Here is a 24,727-nt window from a genome sequence, read left to right on the forward strand (position 1 = left end):
CCCCCACTTGTGCCCACTTTGTAGCGAATGAATTATAAGAGCATTGAGCCAAAGCATCTTGTAGTTTAGAGAGCTTATCCATTGTATTATTCAATTCACCCATGTCGCCCGCGGCATACGTTGCTGAAAATGTTGCAACAAAACAACCACTTGCTTAATAGTAACTCAATATCTTAGTTTTTAGTTGATATCGGTCCTCCTTTGCTTTACTACAAAGCCACTTACTAACATTTGCGATTGCATCTACAACTCTATTACACCCCATCAGTTGTGATACACCTATATCCTTCCAAATTGCTAAAACATCTCGTCTAAAGTCAACATCTACATACAAAGAGGAAGATATAGGTGTCCTAAAGGCATTCCATTTCCCCCCTTTTTTCAAAGTAACAATAAGAGGTGAGTGATTCAAGAAAGTTGTCCCAACGTTAGAAAGAAGTCATCATCATAGAATTTGTTTAATCGAGCTAGATTAGTACCCAACAACCGTTTATCTGATCTACGAAATTGCAAGGATTCAACATGTTCGCTAAAGGAAGAAGAGTACCAAGTATCCTGGAAACCATACTCAAAGCACAACCTCTTCCAAAAGCTTAACTCTAAACCATATAAAACAGCTTGGCCACCTCCACTTCTATCCAACTTATCCTCAATCATATTAAAATCTCAAACCATACACCAATGATCCACATGTGGCAAAGTATCACACAAATATGACCACAACCTCCTCCTATCTGATGATGCATTATGAGCATATACATTTATAAAACCTAATTGTAGATTTTGGATTTCGACAATAATAACTTGCTGCACTCTTCCTTCCACTAAAATCCTATCAATCACATGAGAGAACCATTTTTGGGCTAATGCTATACACACACCAACTTTATTGTAGGATTCACCAATAGCAAGACTCCAAAAATGGGCCCAAGAACCACTGAATAAGGATGATTCCATATGAATCTACCCTTGATGGACTTAAATCATGATGTTCTTGTAAAAAAACCATATCTACAAATCACATAAAGCTTTTATGCAAGTTTTGCCTAAGTCTAGCCTTAAATTTATGTGCTTGTGCACCACCCAACCCTTGAACATTCCATGAGACAATACGAAAATTATCCATAGGCTAACAAAAGTTGTTTACCTTTCATCCTCTGAATCTCCTCCATCATTACTTGCATAGAATTAGTGATTTGCCCAACAATCTTGAATCCTTTCCAGGATTTCCTAGCCACAACTTCTGCGTATGTATCCTTCTTTATTGATGAAGAGAGTGTGCTCTTTCCCTCCACCATCCCAACATGAATCCTTGTGCATTCTTACCATGGCTTGCTAAGGCTTTTGTTTTAGCCCGAGTTAACCTTCCAGAATATTGCAACCCATCCATATGACCATCCTCAAGAGATATCACAATTTTACTCTCTTCATTCTTTCCTACCATAGCTAACTCCATGTGAGACTCACGTTGTAATAAGGAAGGCTCAAAAGCTATCATATGTTCATGATCATTCCCTCCTTTCAAGGGCTTGTCCGTCATAGATTTGACAATATCACAGTCAATTACAATATCGTAATCCTCCTCTCTATCAAGTTGTATATCATTATCATTAAAACAATTATTTGTAAATTTGTCTTGTTAAGTTGTGAATCACCATGTGTTGCATGTGATCTTTTGCTAGATGTTACCCCTACACCATTAGATGTCCTCACCGAGGATTTCCTATCATGCTTCCTTCTGCCTCCTATCCAGCCTTCATCATTAGTGTTGCTAGAAAAATGTTTTTGAAGAGTTTGTTCATCTTGAATAGGACAATCCTTGACCACATGTCCAATATGATTACAAACAAAAATTTGATTATGAAGTCCAAAATATTTAATCATTTGTACCCTCGATGGGGCTTGAAACATAGCAGACAACCTAACATATGAAGGCAATGTCATGCCCTTATGACCAATTAACTGTATATATGATAGGTTGAAATTTCTAGCCACACAACGCACTACATCAAATTCTTCATCCAACAATTGAGCAATCGTGGAGGCGATATATGGCATCACTGGTTTCCACTCTTTTGGCAAGGCCAAAAACATAACTGAAAAGACAAAGTAATCAGATAATTGTTCACTAACCGCATTTAGGTCGAATCCAGGCTCCCATTGCAAGAAATGCAACAAAATGCCATTGATTCTTGTAGATCTCAGCTGCAACAACTTCATCACCATATCAACAACCGGAAACTCAACATGATAGCAACCTCTACCTAGGAACTGAATATCTACAATCTGATGGAGCTTTTCTTGGAATCGTGCTTGCATCAAGTGACGCAACTCCCCACGACTAGGGTGGCCACCGATTACATGTACCACCACCGACAATTGACACATGCGGTCTATTTCTACTTCCACCTCCTGTTGCACCTCCACAAGCAAGGTTACGTTGACCACCAGATCTGCAACCAGATGAATAACGAAGGGGAGTTCCCGGAATCCCTTCTTGGCGTCGTCGCATAGTCGTCTCAGTTTTTTTATCACCTATCGATATTGACTTTTCTTATTCCACTATAATTAGAGCTAAGTTGTTAAGGAATTCAAATTGATTCACTTCTCAAAACTGGCATACCAAGTCTACTAAGAAAAAAATGGTTATAATTAATGTTTTTTTAACATTTTACTCCTAAAGGTGAATCATCCTTCAACATTATTGACGAATCATTGCTATATATATTTAGTTATAATCAATAGATAATTTAGTTTATGGAAACATGTCACATAAATAAAATTTTCCCAAGCCAGAAAAACACTAGTGAGCCAATGCAAGTGGTACATTTTGATCTATGTGGTCCAATTTCCATCATGTCCATATTTGATGCAAATTACTTCATCAATGATCCCACTCATAGACAACACTTGAAGCATGAGGGACAATATTTACAATATTCAAAAAATTTGAAGCATAAGGGACAAACATTTTCAACATTGAGTGCATTTAAATGCCTTGCAAAAAACTAAACAAATATTACAATCAAAGCCATTTGTGGTGACAATGGAGGAGAGATTTCCTCACAATATTGGGAAAAGTTTTACATACAACATGGAATCCTTCATCAAATGTTAGTAGTACTCCACAACCCTCGGCAAAATGGGGTTGAGAGGAAGAACTAGACACTACTTAATGCAACCAAAAGCAATGCTAGCAACAAGCAAAATACAAAATTAATTTGGGGAAGATGGAGTGGCAATAACATGCTATCTACAAAACAGAACCCCTCATCGAGCATTGCAAGGAACTATACCATTCACACTATTCTATGACCAATCTCTTGAACCGTCACATCTCAAAGTCTTTGGAGCAGTGTATACCTATACACACTTGAAAGAATATGTCAATGTTACAAAAATTTTGTAGCTCATCGCCCGAGAGTATGTGACGATTAGACACAATTTCATGACTCCTTGTGATTTCCATGTTAGTTGGAGGCATGTGATAGGTTGAGACCCTTGCTCATAAGGTTTAAACTACACCGGAAATTTCCTTCTTCCACATACCATATGGACGTAGATTTGGTACCAATTCAAACATATGTTTAGAAGTAGTCCAAAGAGGAACAATTGTGTTAGAAACCATTACTTTACTACATTTTGGGGTCTAGAGGCAAGAGGTTTGGCTTGTACGTGTTTGAGTCCATGAAATTGTCTTTAGATTACCCTCATCCATGGATTCTCTTCTAGGATTGATCTAGATGTGTTCCAATGCCAACTAAAGTATAGCTCACACAATGGATTTTTGTTTACGATGAAGGACTTGGAGTATAAGCTCCAAATTGTTTTGACTTGCATATAGGTTGGTTATTGACTTACATCTCTCTCTGGTATATTTATGTCAAGGAGAAGTTTTGTCTTGTCCTTTCTCCAACATAGCTAGCTTCTAGCTTCTCACAGAGAAGTTTCTTTTAGTTTAAACGATGAATTCATGGTTGGAGTATTACACACTTAACCAAGTCCATTTCTTGTCCTAAATTTAGGTTTAGTCCTCAAGTTGCATATAGCTTGGCTATTGACTTATATCTCTTTTGAGCATCCCTACAATTCAGGAAGCTTGTTTAGTATCACGCCTATCAAGCTTATATTTATTTCCTACCAATATGAATTTGTTGGGATTAACAATGACATCCATAGTTCCTCCTAGGTAGGAAGGTAGGGACATCTTCCTCTTCTTGCAACACTCTCATGATGTAAAATTCACCTAATGTATGTAACTTGAACCGTGGCCTTTATAATGAGTGAAACAAAAACATTTCTAGCAAATCCTAAAACACATGCAAGCACGCACACATACACGCATCATATGGTACAGTATACGATCATACTTATGTATAAAATTCATCATGCATGGGTTGGACACACATGCGATGAAAGTATCGAGAACAACGAGGGATCGGATGTGATATCAATTCTCTCCAGATAAGTCACTACAATTGTTTTCAAAGGGCACATGAAAATGAGGCTTTCTGGGACAAGAAAAGCTTTTCTTGGCATACTACAATGGCACCCTTGTTAGGGGGGTTATCTTGAGAAATATGCAAAACCTGAAGGCTTAGAGTAGTATGTAATTGGGGGAGGGGTATCTTGGGAAAATATGGAAAACCTCTGTCTCTGTCTCTGTCTCTGTCTCTCTCTCTCTCTGTTCAGCAACAAAAAGAAGGCTGACAGAACAGAGTCGTGCAGATCTCTCTTCTTTCTTCGATCTTCGGTTGTTTTTCTCTTTCTTTTCTTTTGCTGTCATGGAGGTGGAAGCCAGAGCTCCAGGTAAAGTAATCCTCACCGGGGAGCACGCTGTCGTCCATGGATATGCTGCGGTCGCTGCATCTCTTGCTCTGCACACTCGATGCCACATCAAGCGGAATCTCTTCAACTCCTCAGGTTTCTTTTCTTTCGCGATCTTCATTTCAGTTTTCTTCTTCGTTTGAAAATGCATCAGCATCATCATCGTTACCATCGAGCTTTTCTTTTCCTTTACACCATCTCTAACATCATTTCCATCTCATTGAAATGTGTCATAATAATCGTCACGATTTTCGTACTTTTTTTCACGTAATAATCATCTTCATAATCATCACATCCTTAAGATCATATTCATCTCATTGAAATGCTTTCACTCAAATCATCAAGCGTTTCTTTCTTTGTTCACGATCTTTTCATTGAGCATTTCATTTCTCCTGTTTTTTATGGATCTGGACATTGTTGTGTTTCAATGAAAGGCATCACATCATCAATCTCCCTTCACTTCATTTTCTTTTGTAAAATTCATCATCATAAAGCTGCATTTACTTTCTATGAAAGTAACAAATACTACTCTTAAGTTCACTGCCCAACTTATATATAGACTCACAGTAAATTCTCAAGCAATTGTAAACAAGCTGAATTCAGAGTAATTCAGCACTTGTATTATTCAGTAACGATCATTAAATTTTGAAATTGAAGCTACATAAACTCTTAAATCTTAGATTTTCTTTTTGAAAAAAAAGTCCTGCAAACATTAGATATATGTTAATAAATAATTTCAAAAAGGTATATGAAGATTTACTACCTTTTGTTGAAAAAGAGATTTTCAAACATGGCTGTGAAATCACATCTTAACATACTTCGCCTGGTGTAGCCACATCTCAAAGTGGAAACATGAAACATGAAACATTCGTACTCCTGAAAACCATCTTAGTTAAAAGTACTTCTTTTTTACCTTAAATAGACAAATGCACCTTATCTAGATAAGGAATGTTTGAAAGACATGTAAGGTTAATGTACCTCATTCGCCTTTTAGATCATGAGGTAGGAAACCTCATGATCTAAAAACTTTTGGCAATTCTAGGGAAATCCACTTCTGCTCACTACAGGGTCCACACTCAGGGGTGACAGTACTTCCTTATACCGCACCTGGCTGGCTGTGGTGTACGTCATTGGAAAAATTTCATGATTAACATATAAAAAAGGCAAGGGAAGCCCTGTCACCACTCCTGGCTAGATATCTCAAGTGTGTCAAACAATAAAGGAAAGCATAAAGAAAAAGGGGGTCTCATGATGCATGTCGTCCCTCATTTATGGATTTCAATGGCATTGACCACTAAGTATAAGGGACTCTTTTGTCACATCTAGATCAATAATTGTATTTCGATTGTAATGTTGAAACTATAGACAATGATAACGTATAAGGGAAAAGGACATCTCACACTGCACCTAGATCAGTAAGTGTTCTAACTTGTTTATGCAGATCATGATGTCGAACAATCCAATTAAATATAAGGAAAGGGAACCTACCACTCCTAGTTAGCTATGGCATGCAGCATGTGCTGCTTATGGAAGCTCATAATGTTGAACACTGCAAGGAAGTATAAGGGAAGAAAGCTTACAAGGAAATTTTCCAGTTTTTTCGTGCCTACTTCTGATTACAGCTTTTTCTCTGTAATAAGCCTGCTTTATAATTTTCAGTTAATAGCTTCTGTTTTGTCTTAGTCTAACGAGAAAACTTGATCCTATCCAAACTTCCAATTCTAACCAGTATTTTTTCCAAAGATGATGGGATTAGCTTGAACTTGCTGGATTTGAACCTGAATTTACGCTGGTCACTGGAAGAAATTAAAGACCTGGCAGCAGTTATGCAGTCTCATGCATCAATTCCAAATGCAAATTCTGAAAATATCATTTGCAAGCTAAAATGCCTTGTGGACGAGAAGCTCCTACCTGAAGCAAAGATTGGAACAGCATCTGGTGTCATGGCATTCTTATTTATGTACAGTTTCATTATAGGGTGAGTCTTTGTTACAATGTTGGTTTAATTCCATTCATAGAAATGATTCCATATTCATGTACTTTCTCACTGGATGTATATGTTTAGTTTATTTCCTTCTGCAGTAACCATATCCTCCGATCTTCCGATCGGCGCAGGGCTTGGATCTTCTGCTTCTTTTTGTGTTTCATTAGCAGCTGCATTGCTCACGGCAAAACTTTATTCTAATGCTGAGGGAGATAGCATTGATGACATTACAGATAGTGCGCATAAGTCAGTAAACCTCGATGAGGACAACCTAGAGCTCATCAACAAGTGGGCATTTGAAGGAGAGAAGATCATACATGGTAGACCTTCAGGAATCGATAATAACGTCAGCACTTTTGGTTAGTCCATTTCCTATTTGTGTATTACTAAACTCTCACTAAATTAAACCTGGATTACATATACACATGTATGCCTGGTCAGAGACTCTTGAGGAAGAGAGAGATTAATGATCCATAGCTTAGTACTAGATAGGGTGTGACTCTAATATGAAAAGAAAATGTCATATTATTAATCAGCATTAGATCTCTAAAGAGGCAATCTATTTTGTCAAGACGTTATTGAAGTGTTTTTAAGGAAAGTCACATGTTATTTGTGGACTATTGCTAAGGATTATATTTAGGGACTAGCTAATTCCTCCACTTAATGATTTGTTCAGGCTATATTGTCAAACTCAAGAATGGTAGCTTGACACGCCTTCAAAAGAGCATACCACTCAAAATATTACTTACAAACACAAAAGTTGGAAGAAACACAAAAGCTTTGGTTGCTGGAGTTGGAGAACGTGCTATTCGGCATCCAAAACCTATGAGTTCAGTATTCGAAGCTATTGATGCTGTAACTGAAGAAGCAATAGGAATCCTGCAATCAATTTCTGAATGGGAAACACGTAGATGTGATCAAGAAGGAAAGTTGGAGGAACTCGTGGAGATTAATCAAGGTTTACTCCAATCAATTGGAGTGAGTCATCCATCAATTGATGCTATTTGCAAAACAACATTGAAATACCAGCTTCGATCCAAACTTACTGGTGCTGGTGGTGGTGGATGTGTTTTGACTATCATACCTGATCGTATCCTCTGAGAAAAAAACATTGTTATTATCTTTTTTCCCTCACTTTGTGGTTTTCATGAATTTGAAAATGTATGTAGATTGTAGATATGGTCATTATCATTCCTTAACAAATTCCCTTAGAGATAACTTCCAAAACCTTGAATAAGATCAAGGTTGATCTTGAAGCGCAAGGTTTTGATTGTTTTGAGGCTGCTATTGGAGGACCAGGGGTGCAAGTGACTACTGGGTTCTCACCATAACTTTTTATTTGTAAGTGTGAGTCCTTCAATATTGTTTTTAGGCATATTGATACATGCTACTCACTCATAGGAGCATCCTAACTTAAAAGAGAAATGTGAGTTTATTTATTTGGCTCTTTCATGTATCAATTGCTTGTTGTATGCCCCACTAGTATATTTCATCATGGGACCAAAATTTGTAAAGCCAATCAATTGCTCTTTTCAATTGTTTCATGTTTCTTCTTTATATTTTAGTTTATTTTGTTTTTATCTAGTTATTTTGCATTTATATAGTTTTCTCAACCTCAAAAATCTTATGAAGAACTTCCTCTGATTGTAAACCTATAATCGAGTTACTGACACCAGTCTAGTCTAACCTTTTGGCAACACTTTCCAATGAACAGAGATGCAAATAGAAGACATATCCGAGGGAAACTTCACAACCTAGTAGTCAATGTGGTGATAATGTCATTTATCAATATGCCACTGATTACTTACTGGGATAATCATAGATTATTAATGTGTGCATTCCATGATCTCTGGAAGATTCCTTAGCACAATCAGGATGTAATGCTGAGAATTACAGGAGAGTAGAATCCGAAGCTGTGACAACAACACTAATGAGATATTCCAAGCACCGGCTTGCATTGAATCTTAACCAGTTATGCCATGGTTGAACGTTTTTGTCCATTCACTATGTACACACAAAACAAATTTGCACCATACAAATTGGAAAGACTGCTACAGCTATCGATACCATTCTGAACTAGAAACCAATCAATGCATATGGCACCTTTTAATTATCAGTTCCTGTTGACCACAACTTCTAGAGACATCTGCGTTTGAATATTGTGATTCTTATGAACACATAAAGGTATGAACTCTCTTTGGAGGAATTTCCTAATATTCAGAAAAGGTACTATAATTTATTCAAATTCCTGTTGAATGTTTAATGTTGTCATCTACAATTGTTATGAAAGGGACGTCTGTTGTTTTATGCACAGAAGGTGCCATAATTTGCTCAAATTCCCACCTACTGTTTAAAGTTGCAATGGACAAATATTTTAAAGGGAACTGAATGTGAATGGCATTCCCACCATCATTATTTGCCTGTGTGAACTGATGTTTTTGAACAAAGAACTATTCATTTCCACGCACATGGTTTCTGTTCCCATAGAACTCTCAAGTAAACTTGCTTTTACATAACTCGAAAGAATTTAAAGTGTCGTTTGGAACCAAACATGATGAATCATGTTAACCATGACTAACGATTAAAACCAAGGTAAATAAATTACTTTAAACTTGAAACCAAGTTTTTATTTTTTTATTTTTTTATTTTTTTATTTTTTTATTTTTTATTTTTTTATTTACTTAGTTATTTCTTTATTTCTTTATTTCTTTATTTCTTTATTTCTTTATTTTGGAATAATATCAGATTATTCTATGTTAGTGAAGATATATTGGAGCAAAAATAGTGCATAGTCATTGATATCCTAATGCAACATAGCTAATGCTGGTATTAACTTTGGCGTATTTGTGCCCTTTATTCCCACAACATCATTACACAGTCATTTGGTGTTAATGCATTAGTTAGTATCCATCTAATCATTAGTTGAATTTTGTCCCAATGTATTAGTATCCACTAGATTGTCATCAGCTAATACTCACCTATCATCATTTGTGCTTTCACCTAGTGTATTAGCATCCATTGTATTGATACCCACTTGATTCTCCTTGATATATGGTAGTAGCATTTTGATTCACACCATTGTTTATTGAGGGCGGGCATGGAAAGATTCCATAATTGTGATGGCATGGTTATGGAAGGCATGATGAATTGGATCTAGACAAATGTGTTTGATGCTCAATAGTTTTTGATAGATATAAATCTTGTTTCTCAAGTAGCAATGGGCCCAGTTTTGGCTCAAACTGAACCGAACCGAAAAACCGTGGCTTAACGGTTTATAGGTTCAAAAATAACTAAACAGTTTGGTTTGGTTTCAAATTTTATTAATCGGTTTCGGTTCAGTTCGGTTTTGAAATGACCGGTTTAGCGGCTTATCGGTTTCTGTTTATGTGGTTCGTTTTAAAGGTTTAAAGGTTTATAGGTTTATAGGTTTATAGGTTAAAAAATACTCATAAATATTTTTTATAAGCTATAACTTTCAACTTTTAATTTTAAACTCTTGTTTTAACTTATTAAATTTTATATGTATTATATATAGAGTCTCTTTTTCATTTATGATTAGTATGATGACCAAAATTATGATAAGTATGATGACAAATTTTATAATAAGTATGATGACAAAATTTATGATGAGTATAATGAATAAATTTATAATGATTTTCTCACACAAATTTATAATAAGTATAATGATTAATATCAATAAAAAATGGTTTGGTTTGGTTTGGTTTTAAATTTTTCATAAACGGTTTGGTGTCTCCTATGCTAAAAACGGTTTGGTTTAACGATTCGGCACTAAACGGTTCGGTTTAAATGGCTTCATAAATTTTAAAACAGTTTGGTTTGGTTTTTTTTATTAATAAATGGTTTGGTTTGGTTTCAAGGCCAAGAAACCGAACCGGGCCCATTGCTATTCTCAAGCATCTTATTATCATTACAATTGTTTAAGTAGCATTTGTCAATTTTATTTGTGTGACTAATGGGGGAATAGGCAATGAAAGTAATGTGGAAAATATATTATGAAAACAATGCTCTAATTATGGTATTTCAAACTTTTCCAAGTGTTTAAAAACTACTTAAATGAAGAACGGGAGATTTCTACATTAATGGATCAAAACAAAATACAACATTACAACTAGGGAAATAAAATTACAACTAGAGGGCATTGGGTATAGATAGATAGGGAGTAGTAATATTAATTTGTGACGGTCATGGTCAAGACTAAGGATATAAGTTTCCATTTCAAAAGACCTATTTCACACTAATCCTATCAAGCACTGAAACAAAATGCAATAAGGTAATAAAATGTGCACTAATCGGCTGGTTATATCAAGAGCAAAAACAAGTGCAATAAGGTAATTAAATGTGTTATGTAACATGACTGAAACCGTAATATTGGGAACATGCTAATCATACATAATGTCTGCACCTTAACCACAAAATAAAGCTATCGTTGATGGGAAAGTACCTAAGTTTTTTATACAATTTTATTCATAAGTATTTTCCTTCATAATGTTGCTACCATGTTTCAAAAGCGAACACTATTTTTTATTGATAATAGGAACTAGCACCAACATCATGATAATCAAAGGAAATTGTATAATAATACAAAAAACTATATATGTCTTCATTTAGAAGGACTTAATGATAACAACATAATAATGGATAGTGTGGAATTCTAGCATCCAGTTCTTTCAACAATCTAGGGCTGAATTATTAATGTAAACGTATCAATAAACTTTGATTATATTAAACACAAAAAATAACCCAATATAAATTAGAAGTTCTTTACACTCACCATCCTACATATGTATATCCATGGCTTCTAATGGAACCATGAGCATAAACACAGAATTTCTAGGTTTGTCAACTTCACCGAAAAACTTTTGTTCCAAACTTTATGGATGGATTGTACTCATAAAATTTACTTGTCTTGTAATTTTTTCCATCTCTCATAATTTATAAAAGTTGACAAACCTAGAAATTCTATGGGTATGTTCGTGATTCCATTTGTATGAAAATTTGAGAGTTTTATTGATGTTTGCAAGTCTGTTTAAAGAATATTTTTCATACATTTTAAGAAACCGTCTACCTTAAACAGACTTCCAAACATCAATACTCAAATTTTGATACAAAATGGAATCACGATCATACCCATAGAATTTCTACGTTTGTCAACTTCACCAAAAAAAAATTGTTCCAAACTTTATGGATGGATTGTACTCATAATTTATTTGTCTTGTATTTTTTTCTGTCATGATTTATAAAAGGTAGACGGTTTCCTAAAAGATATGGAAATTATTCTTTAAATAGAACTCTCAAAATTATTTTTGGGAACAAAAACAAAAAAAAACAAAATCTCAAACTTGGATACAAAATATAAGAAGCAACATAGTTGCTGATATTTGAAAGAGCAATTGGAAATTTCGTCCATCCATACAAGTACAAAACTCCATTGTCCAAATCAAATTTCACATATTACTCACAAGGACTTACCAATTCTCCAATCATGTCTAGTATTAATAAGTAAATCCAGCACTGGCCAAAGAGATAAAATCTTAACATTCACAACAAATTATTAAAATATTCGCCATAGGTAGTCGATCATTTTCGGCGGACGTTATTTTAGAACCCCATACAGTACATGACAGATGCACCCAGAGCAGTTTAGTCATATATACATAACAGACAATCCCACATGCTATTTGTGCAAGCTAATGTATATCATCAAAACATTCCTTGTAACTCAAGGGGCACCAATAAAAACTTTGGAAAAAATGCAAAGATTATTTGATCACCCACCATGCATTTTTTCCCCATTATGTACATTAGACTCTTCAAAATGAAATACATAAAATTGTTTTGAGTCTCCAGAAAAACTGATTCTGCAGTAAGATTGAATATTAGCTTTCCCCCACGGGCAGTGTCCTATGGTTGCACACTTTGAACCACATTTTATAGTTAACGTACCCACATTAATGTGAAATATTCCCCCACCCCAGAAGGCAGCACTGCAATAAAAAACTTCAAAATTGTATTTAAAATTTCCACTACACATTAAATGTAGATAAAAAGTCATGTTTTTTGACTTTTAGTATTGATCTCCTGCATTACGGAGATGGATTCTCTCTATTAGTTACTCAGTCAAAAAGAGTTCAGATTACAAGGGAATCAAACAAGGGTTCAGATGGCGAACCTGTTCTATCCGATTCTATCCATCTATAATCCCTCTTTTGATCTGAATAGGGTAAACGCAACTTGATAAAAAAACTACAGTAAGGTGCCCAATTTAGTATCCCAGCCGTTGGCGATCAATCAATCAATAAGAAGATTTGAGGAAATAAGGGTTTAACAGAAGAACATTTTCTCTTGCATATCTGGATGCAAGGACGCAAAGTTGATGGGGATTGAGTGCTGATCAGAACTCCTTGTCTGCATAGATGAAGTATCCGATCCACTATCATCACAAGAATCAAGAAAGTTTCGACCATGTGCAGCTGCCAGGTGAGCATAAGCCACAGGTGCCACTACAGATAGAAAAGAAATATTAATTTATTTTTGTAACATGTCCCAGTATTTCACGATGATGTATAAACTACATGTTTATATATTTCATTCATGTTTGGTTGTATAAAGCACAATTCCACATGTATGTATGGACGGATGTATACACGTGCACATGCACATATAAATGCACACGTCATGCCTGTATTTAATTGTACATGAATACTAGCACATCACAATCTATAACAGTGATTTGTTGTGTGTGGACCTAATGAATGTAGTATAAATTGAAACAATAAGCACGTCCTCATTAACATTTATTTATAACAGTATTTTAACTGCAAATAAGAATGTCTGCAATCTGGCAGATGTTATGTAGTACATATCCTGTGATTTTGTTTTATGTATAAATTGAAACAATAAGCCCATCCTCGTTCATGTTTATTTATAACAGTATTTTAACAATAAGCACGTCCTCAATACTTCTGCCAGATGCTATGCAGTATATACCCTGTAATTTTGTTTTATGAATAAATAAATTAAAACAATTAGGACGTCCTCATTAACATTTATTTATAACAGTATTTTAACTGCAGAGAAGACAATACACTCAATAACATCCCATTGCATGCATGTATATATGCATATACACCATAAACATAAGCATATTATACATTCTTGTATGTTTATAGACACAAATGTGGGCATTGTATACTATATTGCTTTAAAAGAACTAGAAAGAATTATTTACTGACCAGTTGATACAGCTGTCGTACTGCGAGCATACCTAATAAGCAAACAGATTGTAGCATACAAACAGTGAACAACCACAGTAAAGCTCATATATTCAACAAAAAAAATGAACGCTGCGATAACTAATTCAGGTTAATTTATACTCACGTATAACATAGACTATGTGTAAGGTTCTGCAGTTCATCAACAGAGAAGTTGTTTTCATCCACCAACACATGATAATGTGTTGGCCTTGTTGTGCCCTGAAATTTCAATCATGTGATTCATAAATATTCAGAAAAATAAAAGCAACTCATTTGTATACAAACAAGCCATGTATTCAGCTCAATGCAATCCATCACACGATTCAGCAATAGCACAATTAGCCAATATATAGGCTCTATGGAAGAAGATTAAATAGAACTTACAATTATGCCAGCATGAGCACACAGATAAAAATCATAATCTTTTGGGTGGCACAGATGTTCATCCACAATAGTTCCTGAAATAAGAAACAAATTATGTATTCATTTTCCCGTTAACCAAATAGGTTTTCAGAAGGAATATTATTGACATAATTAGTACAGATTACCTGGGGCAACATTCCCACTCGGATGCTGTTTAGGACCTACATTGAAAAACCGCGTGTGGTGCCTCTTTTGCACCACAATGAAAGTGATTTTGGGATTATAATCCCCACTTTTGTCAATGTGATTAAAAGCCTATACAATGCAATGCCATTAAACGAGACTCAAATCCAATTCCAAATAATAAAAACTAGATAGCACATCATAAGCTCTTTTTTCTTCGTGCAAACAATAAATTATTTTAACCTTCTTGAAAGCCAGGTATTCATCCCTAAGAACCTGCTCAAACTGTGACTCCGAAACTCCATCCCTACATATCAACAAATTAATGAAATCCAAAGCATATCCTACAATGTTACAGATCTACATTTGTGTCAACGAATTTATTTCGAAGTATATGCAAAAATGCACATATATAATTAAGTCTTCATTTCTGCGAGAATTCCATAGAATCCAAACTTATACACCTCCACTTTTCCCTGTATATGCTATTTACCTGAAAATAATGACTTGCATAGGCCTTCTTTCTGATACTCCTGGCATTGGCTTACAGGTTCGATAAAAATCTTTGAGCAATTCTCTATGAAGTTATTTTCAAAAGAGCTATTAGACCCATATAAAACATAGCTTGCAAACATGTAGTGGAGCTATGAATATACTACAGAGTAAAAGTATCTTACGCAACCATGCCTCCTGAACCAGACTCTTCATACAACCCCGAAATCATTTCTACTTTCCTTGGTTGCGCTCTCAATCGTACACCATACTTCGATATATTTGGCCATTCTCTAGATGCAACAACCTATGTAAAACAAATAATTCAACTTACAATAAGATTGACCTTAATGCACTTACATACTCAAATGCATTTGGCAATTTTCTAGATGCAAACTTTCATGTAAACTCCAAGCATATAATCACTGATTAAGGACTAAATCTTTGGGATCATGAAAATTCAAGTGAGGTTAAGGAGTCTTGTACAGCAGCTATCGAGGGCAAATCTGAAAACCCCACATTCCCATGTGAAACATCCATCCCAAAGATTATAGTCGGAACACGAGAAATTTTGGGTAGCTTTAAATGATACTCCATTGCCAAGAAGGAGTTCGTTCCTCCCATCTGTGATTCATGAAAGTCATTGTAAGAGCATATGAAAAATGAGTAAATGCTTCAAACATTATGGAATTTTCCTCACCTTCGCATTAATCTTCAATGCAACATTAGTTAAATACTGATCTTTAACTTGACTTGGGGGTGAAATGCATTGTGTGATGATATTAAGCTTGGTCTGAACTAACTTCTTCAGTGGTCCTAAAAGACACAAAAAGATGAAAAAACTCAGACTGCATCTGCATTTTATAAAATATGATTGACTATTCAGATTCTTCAAATATAGCAAAAGCTCAGCTCACACTAGATCTTTACTAGCTGAAACATAAACTAGGAGATTATATATCTAACAATGGCAGTTATATACCATAAACATCACTAGTCTTCCGCACTGGAAGTATGCATAACATGAAATCAGGTGGACGTTTACGTAATTTCCCCTTTACTTCTTCAATTGCTCTCTGCACTCTTTGCGTTGGTGGCAGATAGGCATGTTGATGTGACTCTTGAACAATAAACTCAGGGAATGGCATTGTCTGCAATTAAAATGAAGACTTCCATTAAAACATCAAATATGGACAATGGAATTACAACAGTAGTAGTGAATTTTCCAATCTACGATGAAGAAGTGCATATAGCATCAAAAGTAAATCTTATAACCTAAAACGTTAAGCACTACAGCAATAGAAGTTGATTCACTTAAACATGAAAATTTTTATGATCACATAAAAATCTCCAACTTATTAAGAAGTCCCATAATCAAAATCTCAAAATTTATTAAGAAGTCCAGTAACCAAAATCTGCAAAGTTTACCATTCCTTTGGTACTGCAAACTCTTGCAAGATCTTGTGCTATTCGTTCTACAGCATGTTGAGGCATCCTTGAGTTGAAATTAAGCACTACCCATGACCCAATCTCTCCTGGAGCAGCCACTACCTGATTGAATATAAACGTATAAGTACCAGCATTTAAAATACAAAAAGTGGTTTGTATCATGTAAGACCAAGTAGGTTCACCTTAGTGTTGAAGTTCCACCTTCCTGCACGTGGGGTCTCTTCAACTCCTTTTCCGAACATCAACTAAAACCATTAATTCTGATGTTAGAAAAGAAACTTTGAACATTCATACGGATTCTCATCCTCAATTATCAAAAGGCATTCAGTAAGTTGATATAATGAAGCATTTAGTTTATTGATGAATAAAGCCCAAGCATGTTACTTACAGCTGGTGTATCCAAGATCCTGCCTGAAATATTTTTCATTTGTGGATCTATTTTGAGGTTGAAAGCACGTAACAGTGGATTTGATCCATAATCACTCATTTCCATTGCCTATCAAAGAAAGAAGTTGGTAGGATTTATTACACTAAAATAACAATTACGCCTCTGTAATAACATGTTCAGCTTGTGTTATGGCATGGATTAACTATATTACAATTATGTAATGAATCTAACTCTCGTAGAGTTGAACTATGCGGAATCTTATTGTGTGTGAGTGGATGTGTGACCAAGAGAAGGAATCAGAGAAAATAACTAGAAATGACTAATTATACATTAGGGCACTGACAACTTATGCGGTGAAGTAAAATCTATATTAATCAAATAAAGTTCATAAACTGAACATAATGGGGGGCACAAGTCTACTCATAGATATCCACTGAAGTACGACTCTGTCATAATAATAACTAATACTCTTTGACCACATTTACACTTGACAACTAACTAGATATCACAATCTAGTTCGTCATGTAACTAGATAGTTCAACAGATTACAATAAAGGGTGCTCACATTGTGCTTATCTTCATCATAAGCACACATATACACTAGCTGAGCTTGATTCTCAACAAATTATAATCTTCAAATAAAATTATAACAACAATGTCCCAGTAATCTCTACCCTATTTCCTCCTAGCAACTATAGATCAAACTTATATGCTTTTACCTATATTAGTAATCTTCTATAGCTTCATACTTGGAATTTCGATTGATATTATAGCTATAATGTCTATAATGTCTTCCCTTGGTACATAAATTAATTTAGAAAATCTATTTATTTACCTTCCGCAATACACTTTGTCTCTGGTCTGGGTGTTGACGTGCCTGATCAATCATTCTCTGCCTTTGATTACTGGTGAGAGGTTTTGTATATCTCTGTCCCTCCACAATGTGGCATAGCTGTGATATTCACAGTGCAAACATGGAAAAAGACAAACTGGTATGAACAGTTAATCCATATAAAACTATTAGTAAATACGTGAAAAGCCAAAGTAAGCTCTACGCGTGCATGTAAGTATGTCTACATACATACATCAAGACATAAACCTCTATATCAAGACGGCAGCTGGGTATGTGTATCTATGGCTGAACATAAATTTATATATAATGCATCAGTGCAAGCATGCATGTGGGTGTGTATATATATATACATGCATTTATAAATGTATGTATGTATATGATGTATGCATACTTGTATGTATGCATGCATGTATTTATGTATGTGATGTATGTATGTGATGGATGTATGCATGGGTGCGTATGCATATATGTACACAGTACATATGTATCATTTTTATATATGTAAGCAACAAAAGTGTGTCTACATCTGGATATAAAAAGATGTATGGGTATGCATGCATGTATTTATGTATGTGATGTATGTATGCATGGGTATGTATGCACATATGCACACAGTACATATGTATCATTTTTATATATGTAAGCAACAAAAGTGTGTCTACATCTGGATATAAAAAGATGTATTTCAAGAATTATAGCAAACCTCTACAGGAATGTAGGTGGGCTTATTTTTCCTGCCTGCAGCAATGCAAGGTAGCTCTGGATACTTGATAGACAAGTTGTATTGAATTTTATAGTACTCCTGTATGGTTAGCTCTGTTTCCATTGGGTTCCCACTCTCATCCAACTTTTTGCGTACGAATCTACATTATTAGGATTAGCATTAAAAATACTGATAACATGTGAAAGCATAATATATAGGTCTTCAGCATTACAGTGTAAATGAAACCATGGAAGATGTCTGCATAACAATGTTTTTATGGCAAGGACGGTTTAGAAAGAATATCATTAATGCCAGCAACAGAATGTGTATCAAAGTTTATGGAATGTATTTAAAAACAATTATACATAGTTCTTCAGGATAGCTTACGTTTGCTCTGCACAACTGCATGGGCTGAACCCAACTATTCTGTGTATCATTTTGGTGTGTGGAGTCACAACTTTTACACCTTTCAGATACTTCTTAACCTGAGAAAGATAACATGGTAAGAATCTTATATATATAGACACACACACACGCACATTTATGTATGGATGCATACATGTGTGTCTGTGTTTGTACACATACATATGTACATGTATATATAGGTTTACACATATATATACATATGTAACTGTGTGTATATGTATATGCACAGTCATAACTATATGCAGATAGGATTTAAACTAAATGTAACATGGTGGCACGATAAGATTAATTAAATAGAGTTACAACATAGTAGGCACACTAATTATAAAGTAGTACCTTATCCCAGTCTGTTTGGCTTGGACTCTGTGGATTAAAACGATCCTTAATGAACTCCAGGACACTTGAGGGCTTAATTACTGTTGTTGTGGCTGTGTCTGAATGCATGAATTCAAAGTTTTATTCGGAGAGCTTAAAAAAACTACACAATCACAAAGGTTATATGGTTTCTCTATAAAAATATCATGTATATTATTATGTAAGGATTCCAGATATGTGCTTCACATCAATATGAAAAACGTTCCTATTCATAGAAAACATTTCATTTCATAAATTAGAAAAGCTGGTTATCATAATAACCACTTCATATAAATCAATAAACATTTCATAGGGTTCATGCTCATATATTAAGCACTTCGGATTTCACATCAATTGTTCTACGCCTTTGACATAAACCATTATGTAGAGCTTTGACCAGATAAACCAGCATAAGCATATCTTGTGAGTCATTACATTATAAGAATCAAAAGCAGCAAAAACAAACAAGCGTAATAATTTTTTATCAATTACCATCAGAATTTTGTACAAATTACAAGTGCTAAAAATCAAATAAGTGGATCCTTAGCAGCATTTCATATTGATGTTGATGGACGATTACATGGTACAGATAAGTACTGAAACTAATGGAAAATCTGCTACTCACCTAGATTCAAAGAAAGCCCTTGAAGTGAAGGGCGGATACTGACATGGTATCCTTGGCATGTCTGTACACCCTCACCAATATCAGCAACACCAAACACGGGGCTAAAATAGTTGTCATTTATGAGCATGTAACCTCTGCAAAAAAGTGAAAAAGGGGGGGTAGACACCCATCAAAATATGTACACTTGTGAGAAAGAAAACATAGATTGTGTTGTGACGATTATCATTCATGATGCAGTGTTAATATGAATACAATCAGCTGTATGACAGGTAACAAATTGAGAGAAGTTCATTGGAGTGCATTATATTACTGAATGAATGAAGAGATAATTTGATTCATGTATAAGTGATTTTACAAAACTAAAAGAGGACATTATTACATTCCTTCAAAAATAACTAACCGATTAAGATCGCATATATAGATTCATCACAAGAATGTTGAAAGGATTATTGAGGATACAATTGGATTAGTTGGATCCATGTATGAATAATTTAAGGAATGATTAGTACAGCACATAAATAGGTTCATGTATGAATGATTATACAGGATTAAGTTCAAACAGCAAAATTCCTGGGTGCATTATTCCAAGATTCACACGATATCACTTCTTACTCATGCATGAGTGGCAGACGGATTTATAAGAGCATAAGATTAGATATTTCACGAATGAACAATTATAGAAGATTTCTAAGACTACATAAAAGAAGATGAATGCAGGAATTCATGAAAAACATGTTTGGCTGAATTATTTATATATAGCTAAAGGATCATGGATAAACAGGTGAAATGTATAATTGATAATTACTTTGATGCAGAATGATGGCGCAAGACAATGTCAAGAACACGAACTGCATCTTTAGCTCTGTTGTTGGATTGGCCTCTCAGTAAATCCATGATTGATCCCATCCTCACGGTTGCCACATATTCAATTTTCACTTTAAATTCTCTACCTCTGGGAGACACCCGACTCCTCTTCACTACATCACCTCCAATAGAGCTCCCTGGAGCCCTGTATATCAAATATACTAACGAGGATAAGAAACCAGCAAATATACTCATATAAACTCAAGGTAAGAGAGCATTTTAAATTTAATTAGTATAACTGAAGACTCCTAATGCTTGATCAAGACATACATGCTTGTCTTAAGAGGGAGGGAAAGAAATGACCCTGCTGTACGGAGGATTGGTAGACATTGGAAGAGAGATTAAGCAAAGTTATTTATGATAAATCAAGGAGCAAGATGAAGATCCACTGTAAAGTTAAACCATATCAGTAGAGAGATAGTCATAAACTTACTTGTTAAAAGCAGAATCCTCAACGAGAACATTGAATTCCTGTGTCTGAAATGGTAGGGGTCCAACGGTGTAGAGGCATTTCTCTCCGTCATAAGCAAACGTCTTACCTCCTAATTCGGCCTTCCCATATACTTCTGAGACCTTCGAGATGACCAGTCTGCGGTCATTCTTGATAGATAAGGAATTATCATCTCGACCACTCAGAGGCTCAGAAATAGAAACCTGTGTTGAAATCAAATACACGTTGTTATGCCCAAAAGATGGTGATAATGAAGGCTGTTCTGATGGCAAGTGATGATGTAACAGTACTGGCGGTGGTGATGGTGGCGGTGGTAGCAATGCTGTGTCTGGTAATGTTATGGATGGTGATCATTTTCAGGAGAAAACAACGCACGAGAAAGAAAACTTGTACGCAGATGCCTGGTATCTACTAACAGAGCCTGTAGTTCAGTGGTTCACAGATAACAGGACATAAAGTTGAAGAAATGTAGAAAATAACAAGAAAAGAAAGCGGTATAAGTGGAAAAACTGGCAGCGGGAGGAAGAGAATACAAGAAGAAGATAAAGGAAGGAAAGGAAACAAGTCCTCCAAACGAGTAGCAGAAAGAATACAATGCTAAAACAAGGATATCTACAACTTAACATCATATGTAGACAACTGTCTTCAGAACCGACGTGGTAACACAGACACGTTCTCTGTATTAGAAAACGAAGAAAAATCTGAGCTTCTTCGATAAAAGCAATTGTAATAACATTGCAAATACGATGCTGATGGATTTACTGCTTCTGGTTCTACGCAGAACCACTGCGAGAATCAGAGAAAGAAAACGATGAAGCAGACACCATATATGTGCATATACAGAGATATTATAGTGGCCGCAAAGAATTTAGCGTGGATGGTCGTTCGAGTACATAGGCCCAGAATTACAAAAACCTAATTTTGTTACCAGAATATAGCTTCTAAAGCATTAGAATTTACGGCGTATATACCATTACAGACCAAGTGCCTTGCATGAAAGATCAGAGATACTAGCATGCATACATGGGAGAGGAGTTTTGGTGGAATGAGATGGATTAACAGTAGTATAGCGCAGCAAGCAACTGCTGACGAATTAATGGAAAAGAAAAGGGGGGGAGAGAGAGAGTACTTACATCATACTGAAAGGAGTCTTGGTTTCCTGTTAAGGCAACAGCGAAATGGTTACAGAGAAGCTGGATACGCTTTCCAGATCGGCCATGCGCAGGGCGAGTCATTTGGAGTGGGGGCTTGAAGAGAGGTCCGCTGGTTATAGGAGGAGGAGGAGGAGGAGGAGATGTTAGCGGCGATGGAGGAGGAGGTATGGAGGTTGCGGCTACATCCAGCGGTGGTGGTTGATCTGCAGAAGACGATGATGAGGGAGGAGCAGGAGGAGGAGGAGGAGCTTCATCAGCCATGGTGTGAGAGAGAGCTTGAGAATGGCGATGGTGAAGATGGAGATGAGATGAGAATTTAGGCAACGACAGAAAGTGAAGCGGGGGGGGGGGGGTTTAGGGTTTAGGAGTTTAGGAGTCTTAGGGTTTAGGGTTTAGGGTTTAGGCACGCCGCCGCAGTCGCATAAACACACATACTGTATATGTTGGCGTACGAAAAGCACACTCCGAAAGAGCGTCGAGTGAGCATAAAATTGGCGATGGCGCAGATGAACAGGAAAAGAATCATGTCTGCAGGGCCGTTAGGGATTACATGGGGACAGGAGACGCAGACAGACAGACAAACAGACAGACAAACAAAGAGAGAGTGAGAGATAGAGAGAGAGCGTGTGTGCATGGAAAGCAAATTTGTCACTTGTCTATTATTACATATTTTTATTAATTCTATTATTATTATTATTATTATTATTATTGATTCTATTATTATTATTAGCATTAATCTCAATAATAAATAATACTTAATAATTGTTAACTAGTCCCTTTATTTTATTTTGTGATTCTCAGTCTTCTTCTTTTCCAAATACATTTAACTTTTTGGGGCTGTTTTTTTCTTACTTGCTTTTTTGCGTTTTGCGTTTGGCGCCTTTGTCTCTCTGCTTTTGCTTTTTGTGTTCCCGCGCTTCTGGGTTCCCACCCGAGGACGGCGCTTAAAAACCCATAGAAAATCAGGATCTGTTTTTTTTATCCCCCCCCCCTCTCCCTCTCTCTCTCTCTCTCTCTCTTTCTCTCTCTCTGTCCCCCGTACTTCTCGATGAAATAAACCCGGTCGATCGGACTCACGTTTATTAATAATTATTAGTCTTCCTAACAATAAATATTGATACTGCTCCCCATTCCACACCATAAATTATTTGAGGTTTGAGAATATATTTATTTCTCTAGAATTGAATATATATATATATATATATATAGATTGGATTGTGAATGATACCATATATCCCCCCCATCCTTAAGTTTATGATTCTTTCAAGCGTGCACAAAGAATCTGTGATGTAAACCTCGTCTCGTCGATGTAATAGTTCCACGACTTCCAATTATACCACATTCCCCCATACCCAAGCTAGTCTACTCCACCTAATGTGATAGAGTGGGTAGAGCTCTAATGCCATCAATGAAAACCCATTTTAAGAGTGACAAAACACTATTAATGATGCCCAATTTTGTGGTATAATAACAACCCAAATGGCTTTAGTAAATGGGCACGTAATAAACCTATGTCTGTCGTCTTCCTTAATCACTATGTAAGAAAAAGATTTCCTCTTTGATATATGCATTCGTTGTAAAAGCCATCACCAACTAACCATTGCATGCCAAAGAAACACCTTTGAACAAGATGGAAGATGAGGATGTCATCCTAAATTTAAAACTCAATACCACCGAATATCAAATGGCCGAGCTTTCCATGGTTCCTCAACCACAAACTTAGGATTGGGGAATTTGGAGTAGATGATGCCAATATTGATGGCTAAATATATCCATATCCATGCCATATGCTACTTTGGATTGTTCAAAAGGCCATCCATTTCCTAAGTGACTCTAACGTATCATCTTCCACAATTACCAAGCCAAACCTTGTCATTCTCATTAGAGAAGATAGATGGTTCTATTGTTTAGTTATGGAATAAGTTAATTGTTCAAATTTAGAGGCTAAATACTTCATGAATGTAGAAATTTGAGGTGCACATAAAATTGTTCAAAGGAATGCTTTCAGTATGCAATATTGGCATTTTGAGTTCACAATTGAAGCCTTTTGGTTTAACAAATGTACAAACAATTTTTTGTTTTATTTGGGATTTCATTAACATCTTCACCATATGTAGTTTAATTGACTGGTATATTGATCTACTCAGAAACACAAAAGGCATCCATGTTCACTGTGGTTTCCTTTGTTGAATGAGCTTGCCCTCTAGAAAGGGCATGATGATGTACTTGTTATGTCCATGAATTAAGCTTGTCATCTCCATCATATAGTTCCCAGTGCTTCCCATCATCCATTGACAAAGTCAATGTTATCTTCGTATTATGTGGCTTGTAATGGAT

The 24,727-nt window shown here is 35.6% G+C and overlaps 2 protein-coding genes across 5 annotated transcripts; one reads left to right on the forward strand and one right to left on the reverse strand.

Moving 5' to 3' along the window:
- The first annotated feature begins 4,684 nt into the window (after positions 1-4,684).
- Positions 4,685-9,112, forward strand: LOC147867612 (mevalonate kinase-like). Of its 4 annotated transcripts, none has more exons than XM_087315395.1 (6): positions 4,685-4,923; positions 6,571-6,805; positions 6,893-7,170; positions 7,488-7,901; positions 8,024-8,158; positions 8,526-9,112. In XM_087315395.1, the coding sequence occupies exons 1-5, from the start codon at positions 4,785-4,787 to the stop codon at positions 8,140-8,142; spliced, it is 1,185 nt and encodes a 394-aa protein (XP_087171521.1). In that variant the 5' UTR covers positions 4,685-4,784; the 3' UTR covers positions 8,143-8,158; positions 8,526-9,112. The 4 variants fall into 4 exon arrangements, with proteins under 4 accessions (XP_087171521.1, XP_087171522.1, XP_087171520.1 ...); XM_087315396.1 differs by having other exon boundaries at positions 8,024-8,142; positions 8,499-9,112; XM_087315394.1 differs by having other exon boundaries at positions 4,686-4,923; positions 8,024-8,152.
- A 3,770-nt stretch (positions 9,113-12,882) lies between these two features.
- Positions 12,883-22,666, reverse strand: LOC147867613 (protein argonaute 16-like). Its single transcript, XM_087315398.1, has 22 exons — positions 22,370-22,666; positions 21,219-21,439; positions 20,727-20,930; positions 19,922-20,055; positions 19,279-19,376; positions 18,904-19,001; positions 18,517-18,676; positions 17,796-17,912; positions 16,961-17,068; positions 16,755-16,817; positions 16,552-16,674; positions 16,106-16,274; positions 15,824-15,939; positions 15,610-15,747; positions 15,309-15,430; positions 15,125-15,208; positions 14,875-14,938; positions 14,634-14,763; positions 14,470-14,543; positions 14,210-14,304; positions 14,065-14,096; positions 12,883-13,332 (listed from the first exon to the last, which is right to left on the reverse strand). Exons 1-22 carry the CDS (start codon positions 22,649-22,651, stop codon positions 13,154-13,156), a joined length of 2,811 nt encoding a protein of 936 aa, XP_087171524.1. The 5' UTR covers positions 22,652-22,666; the 3' UTR covers positions 12,883-13,153.
- Positions 22,667-24,727: the final 2,061 nt, after the last annotated feature.

The sequence above is a fragment of the Azolla caroliniana genome, unplaced genomic scaffold (genome assembly GCF_043228905.1).
Source record: "Azolla caroliniana isolate FFs.n. ecotype wild unplaced genomic scaffold, voAzoCaro1.0.p SCAF_2, whole genome shotgun sequence".
NCBI classification, from domain to species: domain Eukaryota; kingdom Viridiplantae; phylum Streptophyta; class Polypodiopsida; order Salviniales; family Salviniaceae; genus Azolla; species Azolla caroliniana.